The following is an 18,681-nucleotide window of genomic DNA, read 5'->3' as shown; positions in this document are numbered from 1 at the left end:
TCTAACGAGGTCCAACGAGGCTCCACTCGTTACCTGTATTAATGGCACTTTTTTAAACTCATTATCGGTAAAAAACATACCTGTCCACAACTTCAGTCAGTCACACTCCAAACTCCACTATGGCCAAGACCCAAGAGCTGTCGAAGGACACCAGAGACAAAATTGTAGACCTGCACTAGGCTGGGAAGACTGAATCTGCAATACGTAAAACGCTTGGTGTAAAGAAATCAACTGTGGGAGCAATTATTAGAAAATGGAAGACATACAAGACCACTGATAATCTCCCTCGATCTGGGGCTCCATGCAAGATCTCACCCCATGGCATCAAAATGATAACAAAAACGGTAAGCAAAAATCCCAGAACCACACGGGGGGACCTAGTGAATGACCTACAGAGAGCTGGGACCACAGTAACAAAGGCTACTATCAGTAACACAATGCGCCGCCAGGGACTCAAATCCTGCACTGCCAGACGTGTCCCCCTGCTGAAGAAAGTACATGTCCCGGCCCGTCTGCGGTTCGCTAGAGAGCATTTGGATGATCCAGAAGAGGACTGGGAGAATGTGTTATGGTTAGATGACACCAAAATAGAACTTTTTGGTAGAAACACAGATTCTCGTGTTTGGAGGAGAAAGAATAGTGAATTGCATCTGAAGAACCGAATACCCACTGTGAAGTATGGGGGTGGAAACATCATGCTTTGGGGCTGTTTTTCTGCATAGGGGCCAGGGCGACTGATCTGTGTAAAGGAAAGAATGAATGGGGCCATGTATCGAGAGATTTTGAGTGAAAATCTCCTTCCATCAGCAAGGGCATTGAAGATGAGACGTAGCTTGGTCTTTCAGCATGACAATGATCCCAAACACACAGCCAGGGCAACAAAGCAGTGGCTTCGTAAGAAGCATTTCAAGGTCCTGGAGTGGCCTAGCCAGTCTCCAGATCTCAACCCCATAGAAAATCTGTGGAGGGACTTGAAAGTCCACGTTGCCCAACGATAGCCCCAAAACATCACTGCTCTAGAGGAGATCTGCATGGAGGAATGGGCCAAAATACCAGCAACAGTGTGTGAAAAGCTTGGAAGAGTTACAGTATAAACGTTTGGCCTCCGTGATTGCCAACAAAGGGTACATAATAGAGAAGTCCCGATCGATCGGGATTCGATCACGTCATTTTCAAAGTATCAGAATCGGCCAAAAAATATCGGCCATGCCTTTTTTTTAATATATATATATTTTTTAATTAAATCGTTCTCTAATTGTATTTAACGTTACAGACATAATATGTTACTATCATTCAGAGTCTTTAGTTTAGGCTTAAGGTAGGGTTATCAAATTTATCCCGATAACAGCGGTAATTAATTTTTTTGAAAATGTATCATGTTAAAATATTTAACGCAATTAATGCATGCGTTGCATGATCCACCCACGCATTGTTGCGCTCAATCTGTAATGGCGCCGTTTTACCTATATAGAGAGATAGTAGGCAGTGTAAAATGAGTAGAGTGAATTTTGGCAGCCTTTGGAGCCTTTTATTAATAGGCTAAAGCCTTACAATGTGGGGAAGCAAGGTAACAATTACTCTTTGTCTTAACACCTTATGTTATTTCCCAACGCAGAGAAGATATATCAATTGGTAGCACTAAGCACAGTCATGGTTCCACTTCCCATCATGCATTTGGGTTGAATGGCTGCAGTATCATTTACTGAAAGCTCAACAAATACAATCGATGGCAATATATAGTCACAATATACAAAGTCACAAGTCTTTCTAGCCGTGGATCCTCTCACAGAAAGAATGTTAATAATGTAAATGCCATCTTGAGGATTTATTGTCATAATAAAGAAATACAGTACTTATGTTATGTATTTTGAATGTATATATTCGTCCGAGTTTTATTCATTTTTTTCTTAATGCATTGCCAAAATGTATATGATCGGGAAAAATTATCGGGAATGATTGGAATTGAATCGGGAGCAAAAAAAAAAAGCAATCGGATCGGGAAATATCAGGATCGGCAGATACTCAAACTAAAACGATCGGGATCGGATCGGGAGCAAAAAAACATGATCGGAACAACCCTAGTACTTAACAAAGTATTGAGATGAACTTTTGGTATTGACCAAATACTTATTTTCCACCATGATTTGCAAATAAATTATTTAAAAATCAAACAATGTGATTTTGTTTTTTTTCCCACATTCTGTCTCTCATGGTTGAGGTTTACCCATGTTGACAATTACAGGCCTCTCTAATATTTTCAAGTGGGAGAACTTGCACAATTAGTGGTTGACTAAATACTTATTCGTCCCACTGTATATTTGCATTACAGGGTGGTTTGCACCTCAGTGTACCACAGTTTGGGTTAAAACGCCAAAGTTAAAGTTTTGCCTTAGAACACGGATTTCTCCGTCTACTTTTGCCCGAAAATTGTGAGCTTCGGGAGGCTGTGAGATAAAAGCAGAGACCCTGGTCCTGGAGCCTCCATGCTGGAGGTTCTCATGGTGAACGAAAACGTTCACATTCTTTCATTACAACTGTTCATTCACAGTTTATTTGCGCATTGCAGCTTAATATGTGTCAATAAATACCACAATCCATCCCAAGAGTGCCATAATTTATGCTAAAAAGCTAAAGTTACATTTTGCCTGACACACAGATTCCACCCTGATCCTCCGTGTCTCCAGCGGCCACGAGAGCTGTTCACGGTATTTTCATCCAAACGTGCTCGAAAACAAACATAATGGGTCGCGGCAAGCGGTCAGGCAGGTTGACGTTTGTCACGCCGCCTCAACGTGCCGCATTTTGGCACGTAAAACTCAAAATAAAATAAAATTACGGATGATTTCTGGCTCTCCTCCAGAGCTGGCATTCATGGGCGTGTGCGTTGTCTTGAATTCCAAACTACATGGTGAGGAAAGGGCCGTAATTTATCATGCATTTAAAAAATTAACGGTGTCAAAGGGGGTTTGCGTTAACACCGTTATTAACGAGTTGATGTGTAACGGTACAGACGTCTAGGTTCGGTACGTACCTTGGTACAGTGGTCAGGAAAAACAAAAAGGCTTTTTTAAATCACAGCAATTGAAAGTTGGAATTTGTTCTATTGGCTAAAACTAAAAAGCAGCTCTTATTAAAATAGATATAAGAAAGCATCAAACTTGTGAATTTGTGTTTTTATTGTTCTAACATTCTTAAATTCACAGTTTATGTGTAAAAATATACAACACATCCTTTTTTCTAGGGATCCACTGAGGTAACAGTTAAATTCAGGTAGAACATGACAGTACGGGACAAATACAAATACTGTTACACTCTTATTTGTGACCAATTGATGGTTTAATACGCAATTCTATTTTTTGAGTGATTAAAGGACTGTTGAATTTTTGCTATTTACAACAGAGTTAATGACTCTGACACATTTCACACGCTGCGCAACAAAGAGACTTTCTGATTTCAGGGGTTATGAATCCCAGTCCTTGTCCGCTTCAAGCCCACCCTTGGGGCATTCGCGGCGGCTTCTGACCCCACCGCAAAATGTCCTTTTGGTAAAAAAAGAATGAGAAAATATCCTCAACCTTTCTGGCATGTTTTCCGCTATTCCAGGGTTGAGAAAACAAAGCGGACAAACATGTTAGCATCGGAACGAGGACACGTTGGATCGCGAATGACACATTTGTACTCTAAATAACACGCCAAGGATAAATAACAGGTGTGTTTGAATATAAGCGAAGGCCATGAGTAGTTTGCTCATAGGGTGTGTTGCCTTCAGAAATCACATCATTAGGATGAAAACTCAGCTATGACCTGCACAATCAGTTACAAACATGACAAGTTTAAATTATTAGTTCATTATTATTATTAGTTCAATTAATCTATTTCTTTGCTTATATCATTGGCTCATTGGCTCCCAGTGACGGCGCTGGACATCCAATCTAATTTGACACATAGCACCGTCAATAGCACTGGCAGATGAGCATTCACAGCCAGCCCTCCCAGTTTAAATGAATTGGATGTCTAGCGCTGTCAATGTCAGGCAATACTTTAAATACTTCGAAATTTAAAAATAAAAAAATAATTCTAGTGTGTTATTGGAGGCTACAACAGAGTGTAATATGTTATAATTTATTTGAATTCATAAATGTTGCCATTGTTAACATTTTATTAATTCATAATTTTATTTATTCCTAAAAAATAGATATTAAAACTAGTTAAAAATACAATAATGATTAATAAAATGTGTGGACATCATATTTTGGCTCGTGTACCCCACACTTGTTACCAAATGTTAATCTTGTGGCCTAAATAGAATAGAATAGAATAGAATAGAATAGAATAGAATAGAATAGAATAGAATAGAATAGAATAGAATACAAAGCCTTTACAGTGATCCCTCGTTTTTCGCGATTAATGGGGACCAGAACCCGCCGCGATAAGTGAAAAACCACAAAGTAACGTGTTCAATGTATTAATTCAGATTTAGAATTGGAAACAGATACATCTAAGACATGTTTTTTCACTTTTTTTCCCCAAAGTATAATTAAAAAAAATATATATGTAGATATATACATTAATAAATAGTTTTTAAGCACTTCAAATGTAATAATTATGATACGTTTTAAACATGTTACTTTCTCACAGAATTATTTTGAAACAAGAATAAAGTAGTAGAAAAATGCTTGGCTTTATTAAATGCTTTATTGAGTGAGTCCACTAAAATCCGCACAAGCTGCTCACTTACACACTATGAGTTGCCACAGCAACTGTTTAACAAGTTAAACGATGACTGGCGCATGCGGCGCTTTGAGTTCGTGTCTCTGGCAAGATCAAACCCAAACATCTGTCAATAATCGTTAACTTTAATGAGCAACTCCAGTGCACTACCTGACGTACAAAGAGCAGGGAGAGGGAGGGAGAGTGAGACTACATGATCGGCTCGGGACAGCTCATCTGCATTTATATTTTTTTAATTGAAAATAAAATCCGCGATGGACTGAGGGTGTGGAACTTGAATCGTGAAGTCGCGTGGGATTACTGTATTGACACTGTACAGAGTACAACGAGATTTAAAGCTGACTCCAAATGTGATGTCCATATATAGACACCATGTCTTTATGGGGTTATTAGTTTTTTTTTAATGTCCAAAAATAGTCACTTGCCCTATATATTGTTAATACTACAGCACATTAAGTAATTATCTGTCATAAAATCTGATGATTTTGTTACATTCTATTTGATTACATTTCATAAATACATTGCTACATTACTTTAATAACTCATTGGTTGCGATTGACAGCGCTATGCGTCAAATCCATTTATATTGGGATGTTTGACTGATGTTTCAGTGCTATTGAAAATGATCGCTGCCAACCCTCACAGTCTAAATGGATTGGACATCTATCACCGTCAATGGGATACTGTGTTAATTTTAAGGAAAAAATAGAGGGAAGGTTGTTGATATGCTTCCTTAGTTGAGTAATGTAACAGTTAATTTTTGAACTCGGGTTTGTATATCAACTTCAATGGCAGCCAATGAGTCATATAATCATGCCGTATTCATTAAAGTGTTTGTACATCACTATTGAACACATATTGACTAAGGAGCACCCCCCTCTTCCTTCCAGCATCCACATCCTCTCGCATCCTCCTCGCTGCTTAGCACGCACTCATTGCCGGCTCTCACGCCGTCAGCTCCCCCCTTTAAATAGCAGCTCCGCCCCGAAATCAGTCGATCAAATTCGACATCGTGCCCACCGGTCTCTGACCAATCAACGCGCCGAGGGGCCGGTGTCGAGACGGTGGTCCGGCAAGCGTTGACCAATAGGAGGCCGAGTTTTACGCATGTGCGAAACGAGAAAGCAATGGGGAGCATAGGAGTGTTTGGAGGGGGTCGTGACGTCACGACGTTTACTGCTCGAAAGCTAACTTTTTATTTTAAAAATAAATAAATAAATAAAATAAAAAAATGAACACAAAAGGACCATTTTAGCATTTCGTGAGAAAATAATGTTTGAATTTGTGACACATACAAATAAAAGTTGTTGATGTAACATTAACGACGCTACATTGTCACTGCTTCCATTCACAGAAGCTAAATCTGACATGCTAAAGATGAGTTGGGCAAAAAAAAAAAAAAAAAAAACTTGTTGAAGCGAAACAAAGGTATTAAAGACGACGGGGGGTATCATGGCGGTATCTTTAGTAAGAAGTTTATCAACGAACGAGTAGCAGCATCCTTTTTAAATAGTAGATAGTGGGTGTGTTTTTGTCCGAACTCCGCGAAGCCCCGCCTGGCTCAGCCTCCCAAAACGCGGCGCTCCGCCTCACCGGCTTCATTCCAGTAGAGCGGAACAGCGAGGGGCAGGCAGGGGGGCAACGCGTCGGCTCCTCCTCGTCATCAAGCCGCTTCAAAAACACGCTTCACTCCGCTACAAAACGCCACCTTGCCTCCGGAGCCTTAAACGGGGACCCTCGAGTGAGGAACGAGTAAAGAAAAATTCGGACAACAATCGAATGCACCTCGCTTCCTCATCTCTTCTTCAGGGACGCCCTTGTTTCGCCCTCTCTTAAAAGGCTTCCAAAGCGACATTTTCTCCACTTTTTTTCCGTCATGACCCGGAGATCGTGTGCCATTTACGCCACCGGCATCGTGTGCGCCCACCTCCTCATCGTGGGCATCGCTCTCGTGGTGGCTCAAGTCTTCCAGACCACCATACACAACCGCTTGAAAAAGGTAAGTTCTTTTAGACCTTTTCCCCACTCCGTTCAAATGCATTGCACTTCGGCTCAGACTGGCTGAGGCAGCATGACCCACTGACACATTCCCTCATACTATGACTCTTTTCTTTCCATTCATCACTCATTTATTGCGCTAAAACGCAGAAAAATGTACCTGTAGTTGTCTACTAAGGTTTAGAATGTTCTATTCTTTTTTGCACTGCCTAAAATTGACTGCTATGGACGTCCAATCCATTTGAAGTGGGAGGGATGGCAGCCCTAGCCTTTCCAGGTGCAATGGACTGGACGCCCACTAATGATGAACTAATTTAAAGAATTTTAATTTAGTTCTTAAGAGATATACGATTGGTTTTCTCCTAAGTAGAAACATCTTCATTCATTCGTGTCTCCTATTTGATTGCAGGTTAAATTCACTCATTCAGTTTTAGCAGGCGTACTTTTTGTCAAAATTCAAATTTCAATGAAAATGTCATTTGTACTTCTTGGATTGTCATTTTATAAACAGCGCTTGTGACCTGTTATGTTGATAAAGCTAAAGTGAAGAAAATTGGTAATGAATGATTACATTTAAAAGCCAGTGACTGGGAATGATCGCTTACAGCCCTCCTAGTCCAAATAGATTGGACACCCATCACCGTTAAAGGCTGCCATGAGTAATTATGACAACCAAGGAGTTCAAAAAGAGATTGAAATGTACACTTTCCTCAATCCTAAATGATGGAACACAACTATTTATTTTAACACTTCATAGGGCAAGTGGCTGTTTTTGGTAAAAAAATAAATAAAAAAAAAGAACCCTTTAAAGACCGATCATCCACAAATGTAGACATCACATTTTGGGTCAATGTTAAAGGTCTTTAAATGAGTTTATCACTTGTAGACGTCCAATCCATTTGAGCTGTGAGGGTTGGCAGCAGCAAATGAATGACTGTTCAATGAGTTAACAGGGACAATGCAAAAATATCCTCCATTACTATCAAATTCACCCCATGACGTCAAATTTCTGGGGCAAAAATAAATAAGTAACTGAGTATCGATATTTTTGCAATCAAATATCAGTGTCGATACTCTTTGAATATTTTGAAAAACCTAACATGAAATACAGCTCGTCAGTATGTTAAAATCCACGTATAAGTCGCACTGGAATATAAGCCGCAGGCCTCAAAACAGAGGAAAAAAGTAGTTGTTTATAGTCCGAAAATTACTGTGTATTATTTTTTTCTCATTAATAATTTTATATGATTGTTTTGACCAATTGATAAAATTTTAAGTTAATAAAAAAACATTTATAAAATTGAAAACGAATAAAAACAGAAATACTCTGGTTAAAGACCCCAATATTGCTCTTAAGTTTATATTAAAAAAAAAAAACTAATACAGAATGCAATTAAGCGCTATTAATCTCTTGCGATTAAAATGAGTAACCATTGCCCTGCCCTAATTATTTTTTGCATTTCAAAGTAGGTAACTCATTGCCTGCTGCTAACAACAATACACGTCCAGTTCATTTAAACTGGGAGAACTAGCTGTGAATGCTCATGTTTCAGGGCCACTGACGGTGCTAGATGTCTAAAGCCGTCAATGGCAACCAGTGAGTGAAATACGTATGGTTAAGTAAGTACAGGGGAAGCCTGCCCTCCAGGTGCAGTAAAGTTTTAATGGTTTTAACAGTTGAAATAAAATGAATGAACATATTGGTGTTGTCATGTGCCGGTGGGCGGGGTTTAAGCCTAAGGCTATGGGGGAGTTCACCGCTCGCACTTTCTTACCCAGGGGGCTGGTCCGGGTTTGTTGATTTGGGACACAATAAATGTTCAAAGCACCTCAATATTTCAGTACACATCGAAAAAAAATTGCGCAACATGACATAGTTGAGGTTGACACCACTATACTAGTATATGGTCTTTTTGCCACACCCGATGCCGCCTTTGACCTTTTGGGGATTGTTGGCATTCCTCTTGCCGACATGAATGAGCGGTGGCCGTTTTCTGGGCCAACTCATCTGGACTACTTAGGGAGGAAGCAATGCAGCCAGCCAGCTTCTCTCTACTGGAAATTAATTTTCCCCAGTTGAGAATCTCCAAATGAGGAGTTGCTTAGCGGGGGAAGGCGTAATCCTCGAGTACCTCAAGGGGGGAAAAATACTAATTGCGTGTTTGTTGAGAAATCGTCGCAGACTGTTATGAGAATGAAGATGTATTTTTTTCATTGTCTCATTCAATGGCAGTTTCCACTACAATTTATTAGTGTTGCACCGATAACGATGCGACAGAAAAATGCCGTCAGAGTACAAAGAAATAACATGCCGATGCTGTGCATTATGTACTTTTCGAGATTCTGTTTCCAACTGCTGGTTGCCCTAACTAAGATGATAGCCAGCTACGCAAAAAATGATCGCTTGTCTCTTATCCCAGATGGTGATGGACATCCAATTGTGTGGCATCTAATCATTAGGGGTGTGCCATCTTAGGCATCCCACGATTCGATTACGATTCAGGGGGCTACGATTCGATTCTTGAACGATGATCACGGTATTGACGATGATCAGGTATCACGATTATCCTGATTATCGATGCATCATACATTACTAATTAATATATTAGACAAACAAATTTTTGTCCATTATTTATTTAAAATATCCTAATGATTCAACATGAACGATGGAAACTTGCCCATACAACAAAAAATGGCCCTTAAGCTGCTTTTTTATTTATTTATTTTTACAAGAAAGTGCAAAAACATGAACCATTTTAAAGGGAGTACTTATTTCACTCAACAATACAAAAAGCTGCTGCCCCCGCGACCTGACCCCAGACTAAGCGGAAGATTATGGATGGATGGATGGAATGAATTTCCTGGAAAATAAGTGTCTTTAGAAATAAGCCTTTTTTTAAACAATATACTTTGTTTTCACAGATTTCTTTACTATTTCGGATGTTTGTAGTGTTACCGCTGTACTTAATCATGGTTTTACACGTTCTGCATATGAAATACACGTTAGTGAGTTAGCTAATTAGCTTAGTGCTCAGCGCTAACTATTAACACCTCAAAAACAACAACAATAAAGGCTAAACTGTACAAGAGGGTTTGTATACTCACCTCTTGTAGACGCACACGGGTCTTAGCAACACACTCAGGACATTTTTCAATTTATATGACTTGAAACTACAGCTGGACATCTGAAAAACGAGGAGCAACGAACTATCTCTCTTCTCCTCCCGCTCTCAAAAATAACGTGCGCACAGAAGCGCGACATGTGCCCGCCTGTCTCATACACAAATTCATTTTCCAGTCATTTGAAAAAGAGTAAATCTCTCACTCAGTTACAGGCAGCATCCATTATAACGTGTGTGCGTCCGTTAAAGGTGTCCGGGCGGCAGACGTGTCTTGAATCTCAATCCGCTATGAGCTGCTGTCATAAAGTTATTAGGGAAAATCATTGTTTTTGAGCCTTTATGAATCGTAATCGAATCATCACTTGTCCAATCACGATGCATGTAACAATCGATTTTTTGGGAACTCTTCTACTACCGTAATTTCCTGAATATAAGGCACACCCGTGTATAACGCGCACCCCAAATTTACTTGTAAAATCTAGGGGAAATTATTGTACCCATGTATAACGCGCACCCTAATTTTAGCACCAATAAATAGAAGAATACAAGAAAACAGAGCTCGTGTACAGATACAGAAATGTAATTTTACTGACTGGTGAAACACTGCACAAGCATAGCACATTGGTAGTTCAAAACATCACTGTAAACTGACAATATGTACGGTGATAATATGATATGATAACTTCTTGAACTTACCAGAATCCAGGAGAAAACAAAACAGATGTGACTTTTCTTTTAAAGGCTGCTGTATAACTTGCTCATTTCATCATGATGAATAAATGTTTCCTCCATGGATTGATACGGTAAAATGAAAGTGAGAACATAAGTCGGAAATCTGAGAGAGCTCATCGCTGTCGACACGACAGTAACGATAAGAACTATTGTTATTTGGGTTTGAGTTTCCCGAGGGACAGATATAGTTGACGGACACAGGAAGTCTGTGTTGTTACGTTTGTTATGGTCCGAGTTGCGGAGCTGCAATAAACGTTGACTCAAATGAATTCAAGAAACTAAATTCTGTGCTTTATGTAGAGTGAAAAAAGCAGGATTTAACAGAGACGAAATCATTCGGCCATTCAGAGTGAAGTATTACGGAAACAAAATGGTGACGTCACGTACCGTAATGGTCGGCAACGGATCGCCGCATACGTTTCTTCAACACAACATGGCCGTGTCAATTAAAAAAATAGCTATATACATATATATATATATATATATATATATATGTATATATATATTATACACACCGGCCACTTTATTAGGTACACCATGCTAGTAACGGGTTGGACCCACTTTTGCCTTCAGAACTGCCTCAATTCTTCGTGGCATAGATTCAACAAGGTGCTGGAAGCATTCCTCAGAGAGTTTGGTCGATATTGACATGATGGCATCACACAATTAGTGATTTGAGTGACTTTGAACGTCGCATGGTTGTTGGTGCCAGAAGGGCTGGTCTGAGTATTTCAGAAACTGCTGATCTACTGGGATTTTCACGCACAACCATTTCTAGGGTTTACAGAGAATGATCTGAAAAAGAAAAAAATATCCAGTGAGCGGCAGTTCTGTGGGCGGAAATACCTTGTTGATGCCAGAGGTCAGAGGAGAATGGCCAGACTGGTTCGAGCTGATAGAAAAGCAACAGTGACTCAAATAACCACCCGTTACAACCAAGGTAGGCAGAAGAGCATCTCTGAATGCACAGTACGTCGAACTTTGAGGCAGATGGGCTACAGCAGCAGAAGACCACGCCGGGTGCCACTCCTCTCCTCCTTTCAGCTAAGAACAGGAAAGTGAGGCTACAATTTGCACAAGCTCATCGAAATTGGACAATAGAAGATTGGAAAAATGTTGCCTGGTCTGATGAGTCTCGATTTCTGCTGCGACATTCGGATGGTAAGGTCAGAATTTGGCGTCAACAACATGAAAGCATGGATCCATCCTGCCTTGTATCAACGGTTCAGGCTGGTGGTGGTGGTGTAATGGTGTGGGGAATATTTTCTTGGCACTCTTTGGGCCCCTTGGTACCAATTGAGCATCGTTGGAACGCCACAGCCTACCTGAGTATTGTTGACCATGTCCATCCCTTTATGACCACAATGTACCCAACTTCTGTTGGCTACTTTCAGAAGGATAATGCGCCATGTCATAAAGCTGGAATCATCTCAGACTGGTTTCTTGAACAGTGAGTTCACTGTACTCAAATGGCCTCCACAGTCACCAGATCTCAATCCAATAGAGCATCTTTGGGATGTGGTGGAACGGGAGATTCGCATCATGGATGTGCAGCCGACAAATCTGCACCAACTCTGTGATGCCATCATGTCAATATGGACCAAACTCTCTGAGGAATGCTTCCAGCACCTTGTTGAATCTATGCCACGAAGAATTGAGGCAGTTCTGAAGACAAAAGGGGGTCCAACCCGTTACTAGCATGGTGTACCTAATGAAGTGGCCGGTGAGTGTATATATATTTCTGTCTCCATCCATGTACCCGTTTATAATGCGCACCATGATTTTACAAGTTGATTTTGGGGAAAAAAAGTGCGCGTTATATTCGGGAAATTATGGTAATCATCCTTCAGCGTTTCCTTTAAATGAGTTATTCACTAGTAGTACGTTCATTCCCCACTTCAAATGGATTGGACGTCTAGCAATGGCAGGCTATTAGTTAATATCTGACAACTCTAGTCACTACTTATCGGGTGGCCGATAATACCGACCGATAAAAGCATTTAAAATAATATCAGAAAATATCGTTTTTGCGCCATTGGTTGTAAGTTGATGCACAAGCCTGCATCCTTTGTACATGGTCTGGTCACAGCTTAGCACATTAGCAATGCTTAGAATGACCTCTGTATGTCGCCAATATGCTTCGGATATGCTTGGGTCTATATGCTTGGGATTTCTTAAGTGAGCAAAGTCCATTTGCATTCATGGTGCATAAATAAAATGAACAATAAATGAAAAAGAATGAATTATAAACTCATCACATATAGCTACTGCGTTACCAGAAAGAAATAGTCACTAGGAAAAGTAATAATAGACATTTATAATTTGCAGTATATTTTGTTGTTTAATTTTTCACCGAATGTTTATTTGTAAAACTTAGAAGTTGTTACATTTACCATTATTAAAGCATTGGGGCATCACAATACAATTAGCCATGATATGTTTGGAGTTGGACAATATCGGGTTATTGGGTAAAAAGTCTTTATCGGACAACCCTAGTGATGACTGACCGAGTCATGATAGTGATGATTACACATTTTAGTGAGTGCGATTTAGTCATAAAAAGGGGAAAAAAAACATTGTATATTTAAAAAAAAAAAAAAAAGTAATAATAAATTGTCCGGGTAATACCACAGAGTGTATCAGTATCTGTGGCCCCAAAAAAATGTATCTGTGCAACACTACAATTTATTACTTTTATCTATCATTTTTCTATCTTGATCTTGAAAAATGACTTTATTCTCAACATTACAACTTGTTTCCACAACAACAACACCACAAAGAACTATAACATTCAAACTTATTTAAAACTTGTTTCTGTATATTTTTTGTTCTTGGAAAATTTGCCACCATTTTTACAGGAATATAATTCTTTGATTTGGCAACAAAAAGATGGGAATGACCAGGGACAGAACTTAAGGAGGTGCTGAGAGTGCGACTGCACCCGGGCCTCTAAGGGGCCCGGGTTGCGGGCGTAAAATGGGCATGAAGCTGTAATATCGTGTTTTAAGTAGGAGTGGGAACCTCTTGGTACCTCACGATACGATACGATTTGCGATACAAAGCTGACGATCACGATGATCTGACGATATGGCGATACAACGATTATCGATACATTGGTACATTGGTCTAGGATTTTCTACAAACAACTAATAAACAGAAAAACAAGTGTCTGCTGTGAATTGGAATGAGTTTATCATTAGTAGACGTCCAATCCGTTTCAAATGTTCATTCGCTGCCATCCCTCCCACTTCAAACGGATTGAACGTCTATGGCCGTCAGTGGCAGCCAATGCGGCAATGAGGTAATTTTGGGCCATTTAAGGTCATTTACCTGTTGATTTTCAGTTACTTCCTGTTGATTTTGGGGTATTTTATGGGTCACTTACTGTTTGAGTTACAGAACAGGAAATGACCTGGGAATCACCCAAATGAATATGCAGTGACTCAAACTCAACAGGAAATGACCTTTAAATGCCCTAAAATGAAGAGCAAGTGACCAGTAAATGCCCCAAAAATCGGACCGATTGACTGTGAATGTTCTCGTTTTGAATGAACGAACGTTCTCAGTCTAAATGGGTTAGGCGTCGAACACCGTCATTGGCAGCCTTAGAGTTAACTGAGACACTATTATAGTAGAAGATTTTGGTAGCAAATTGATGGTTCCTTTTTTTTTTTTTTTTTTTAACATTGACACCTTTTTAAAACGATATTTTGATTCTTGACAGGAGCATATCGATAACCTTTTGGGATACAAAGTATCACGATATATCGCCATTTCGATATTTTGTCACACCCCTAGTTTTAAGTGTTAAAATATCTTTGTAAGCCCCCCAGCACAGTCCCCCCAGCCCCTCAAGTCCCATCAGACGATCCACTCGGGGGTCCCGTTTATGCTCATCGCAACCGGACCCTGTTCACATTTATTCCACCACTGGGAATGATTATTCTCAACATGACAGTTTTCTCGGAAAAGAGACTTCATTTTGGCGTTCTGACCTTTATTTTTTTCATATCTTGGAGAAAATCAACCTTGCTTCTTTAATACTATGACTTTTTAATCACATCAAAATATGACTTTATTGCTGCAAAAAGTGTTTTTCTGGGGGGTGGGGCTGAAAAAAAATGACTTCATTCATAACATTGCAACTTATTTCACCTAAAAAATAAAACTATTCTTTCAGTCTTGTTTCTGCATGATTATAATGACTTGACCTCAGTTCAAATGAAGAGAATTAGGAGTCCTTGGAAAAGTCCTTCCCTGTAAAGGCGTCCCCGGCCATAAAAAGTTAGCGAATCCTTGCTGTAGGGCGTGGAAGGAGGCATAAATCATGTGAGGAATTTCTTGCCCTTTTCAACCCCCGAGGGCAGCCCCCCTGACTCCCTCCACCACCACCACCACGTTTGAAGCAGAAAACGGGAAACACAGGCTGTCTGACGGATTGAGTGAAGAAGTTTTTAAAACAAATTCACACAGAGTTGAACTCTTTCAGAGCCATAGACGATAATAGATGCTCAATCGTGTGGCGTCCAATCATCATTCTGCTGGGAAATGAAATGAGTTTGTCACGGGTAGGACTGCTGTTAAGTTAACAAATATACGTAACATAATACATGATTGCAAAAAAAAAACTAGTATTGATTAAAAAATATACAGTCATTTAACCCTATAATGCCTGACCACAGAAATATTGAACAGAAAAATCTGATTTTTTAAATTTGAAAGCGTTTTGTTGTTTTTAAACGTAATATAAAAAATAATAAGTAATAAAAAGTTTTTTTTCTTTTAATTTGCATACATGTTGTCTAGTATGTATCACAAATGATAAATTAAGCATTACTTGCACTTCTTGTGGTAAAACAAAATTACTATAGTGAGATTGAACACAAAAGGTTTTAAACGTTTGTTACTGCAATGAGGTCCTGAAATGCAATGCAATGCAAACTGAAAAAATAACTAAGAATGAGAAAAAAGAAAAAAAAAATCAAAAAGATACAAGTAAACATAGAATATTAGTTAAAAAAACATAAGTATATGTACTGTACTGTACTGTATATGTCAAAACATTGAAAATGTATTGATAAATTGCTCATTTTTTTTTTTTTTTTGTCCTTTCCCCAAATTGTTCTTGAATCTTTTAAATATTTTTATCCTAAAATATAGATTTCAAATTGATTCTCTATGTTTTATTCTATTTTCTTAATCTTCCATGAATTTGATTTTTTAAAAATTATTATTTAACTAATCATGTTTTCTTATTCTTTTTATTATTTCTAATTTTAGTATTTTACAATGTATTTTTTTTATTTAAAATTTTTTTTTATGATGATTATTTTCATGTACCTTTGCTATTTGATGTATATTTGTTAAACAAATTCAGGCATCAAAAGGGTTAATATGTATTAGGATTTGTTTGGCTCAACTTCTCTTTCAACCTCTGCCGGCGTCCCTGGGCGCTAGCGATTAAAGCTGTCCAAACAATGTTAGAAATCGGCAAAGAAACCTTGAAACGATCCAAGGATTTGCGCTGCGATTGGTCATTACCCACTGATAAAAACTTGCGTGACATAATCATCGTTTCACTTCCAACTTTTTCACCGCTTGAAAACTGGCAGCAGCAGATTTTAAAACATGATTTTTATCATTGTTTTTCTTTGGCGTCAAATGTTCCGTCGCGGCAGTTGCGAAAGATCAAGTTGAGTGTAAAAGTTCCTCATTTTTGTAGCATAGCAAACTTGCGACAGCAGATTTTTTTTTTTTTTTTTAAAGCTGACAAAATAAACTCTCAGCTGATACATCTAAAAAGGCAGAATGTCAGGAGATTTTTTTTTAATTAAATGTGAGACTTGCTTGTTGATGGTGTTCGATGCACCAGAGTTGCTTTAAAAAAGTTTTTTTTGTACATGAACCACACAGTGACTTCATAAATTAACTATTTGGCTGCCATTGACAGCGCTATATGTACATTCCGTTTTGACTGGGAGGGTCAAATATGGATTGGACGTCTAGCGCCATCAATGGCACTGAAACAGAGCATTCACACTTCACAGGCACTTTTCCCAGCACGCTATTAAAATATATTTCTTTTATATCATAGTAAAACTGGAAAGATGCACATATTACTAGGTTAGTATTTGGAAAATTGTACTCATTTTTAGAAACGTAATTTTCCCAGTTTTTTTCCGGAATATTCAATGAAAAGATTATTTTTTTAATTCATACTAAAAATGCCGAGATTATTCACAAATTTGTGTGTATTGTAGATTTAAAAAAAAAAAAAACCTTAGGAAAATTGTGTCCTTATTTCTGAAAAACAGAAAAGAAAAGAAACAAAATTCTTTTTTAATAATCAGTGAAAAGATTTTTTTAAAATTTATACTAAAACAGGAAAAATACCCATATTATTAGATTACTCACAAATTTGTGTTGTACATTTTTGAAAATGTTTTCTTTATTTCCTTATTTCTAGAAGAAAAAAAAACATTTTCCTAGATTTTTTTTTTTTTAAATATTCAATGAAAATATTTATTTATATCATACCAAAACATTAACTTTAAACATCATTAGATTGAATAATAAGATTGTGTATATTGCAGGTTTTTGGGAAAAAAAAAAAAAAAAATAGAATAGAATAAGGAAAGTTGTTTTTCTTATTTTTTCCAGAATTTTTCATACTTAATTAAATGTTTATATATATATATATATATATATATATATATATATATATATATATATATATATATATATAAAATACTAAAACCGTAAAAAAAGCCCATATTATTCGATTATGAATAAACCTATGTCAATCGTGGATTATTGGTGGAAAAAACGGTAGTATTAGGAAAATTGTGCTTTAAGTTGTAGAGGAAAAAAAAAAACACATTAATGAAAATATATTATTTTATATCATACTAAAACAGGAAAGATGCACATATTATTAGATAAGTGTTATTATTATTTGAAAAACAGTAGTATTTGGGAAACTGTACTTATTTATAGAAACTAATTTTCCCCAGATTTTTTTTCAAATATTTAATGAAAGGATGTTTTTCCCAATCATACGAAAACAGTAAAACTTCCCATATTTTTATGGTTTGCGGTTTCCCAATTATCCTCAGCGCCGTTACGAGGACGCGAGCGACCATACAAACAATTACCCGACCGTAAACATCTGCCAAGCTCGGAAATTCTCTTTGACAGGAAGCGGCGGCCGCGCCTTAAGTTTAGTGGCAAGTACTTGTGAGAGACAATGTACTGTATGAACTGCTCGGACGCGGCTTTTCCAGCAAACTGCAGGATGTGTAATCAATTACAATCACGTGGTTAAAAATAACCTCTTTTGTGGTATGTGTACATTAAGGAGTGGCCAGTAAACCATGACTTTATTGCTGACATGTTTGGACTCTGGGACAAAAAGTGGCCTGATTTGCCTGCTGCTGTAATTTCAACAAACATGCCAGCTTTTGTAGGCGGGCTCATTTTACGCAAGTTCTTGTCCATGCTTGCCGGGACGCACCTTACAGCCTTTGTGCTTCTTGAACTTCTCAGAAAGAGCTGATAGGAAGTTGAAGAGTCATTGGCGGTGGTAGATGTACAATCCATTTTAGAGGTGTGACAATATATCGAAATGAAAGCACAATTTTCCTAATAATAATCTAATGTTCTTTCCTGTTTCAGTATAATATTAAAAAATATATCTTGTATATATTATATACTAACTGCACTACAAACTCATTGGTGGCGAAAGACGTCCAATCCATTTGGACTTAGAGGTCCAAATGGATTGGACGTCAGCCACCATCAAAGGCATTGACATATGATCAATCAATGCCAGCCATCCAGGAGTTAAGTATAAGGGAATGGGAAAAACAACAGGAAGTAGAAACCCACCAAAATAAGATGAGCGATATAGGATTAAACATCAGAAAGAGATAGACCTTTGGCAGAGATTGCAACGTTTTTTTTCTTGAATGACTTAATAGTAATATTATGATTGTTTCTATATGATTATGCAGAGACTTCATAATATATTGGCAGGGCCGATTAATAATGGGCCTATCTCCGTCAAAGCTGACCCAGTGGACACACAGACAAAGAGCTT

General features: G+C 38.1%; 1 protein-coding gene across 1 annotated transcript in view; it reads left to right on the top strand.

The window, feature by feature from the left end:
- Positions 1-6,321: 6,321 nt before the first annotated feature.
- Positions 6,322-18,681, top strand: part of scarb2a (scavenger receptor class B, member 2a) — a 36,872-nt gene continuing 24,512 nt past the window's right edge. The window contains exon 1 of the mRNA XM_057831945.1: positions 6,322-6,730. Coding sequence (XP_057687928.1) covers positions 6,608-6,730 — 123 coding nt within the window. The 5' untranslated portion in view covers positions 6,322-6,607. The remainder of the gene's footprint in view (positions 6,731-18,681) is intronic.

Source organism: Corythoichthys intestinalis, chromosome 3 (assembly GCF_030265065.1).
Source record: "Corythoichthys intestinalis isolate RoL2023-P3 chromosome 3, ASM3026506v1, whole genome shotgun sequence".
Taxonomy (NCBI): Eukaryota; Metazoa; Chordata; class Actinopteri; order Syngnathiformes; family Syngnathidae; genus Corythoichthys; species Corythoichthys intestinalis.
This window is presented reverse-complemented; position numbering and strand designations above follow the sequence as displayed.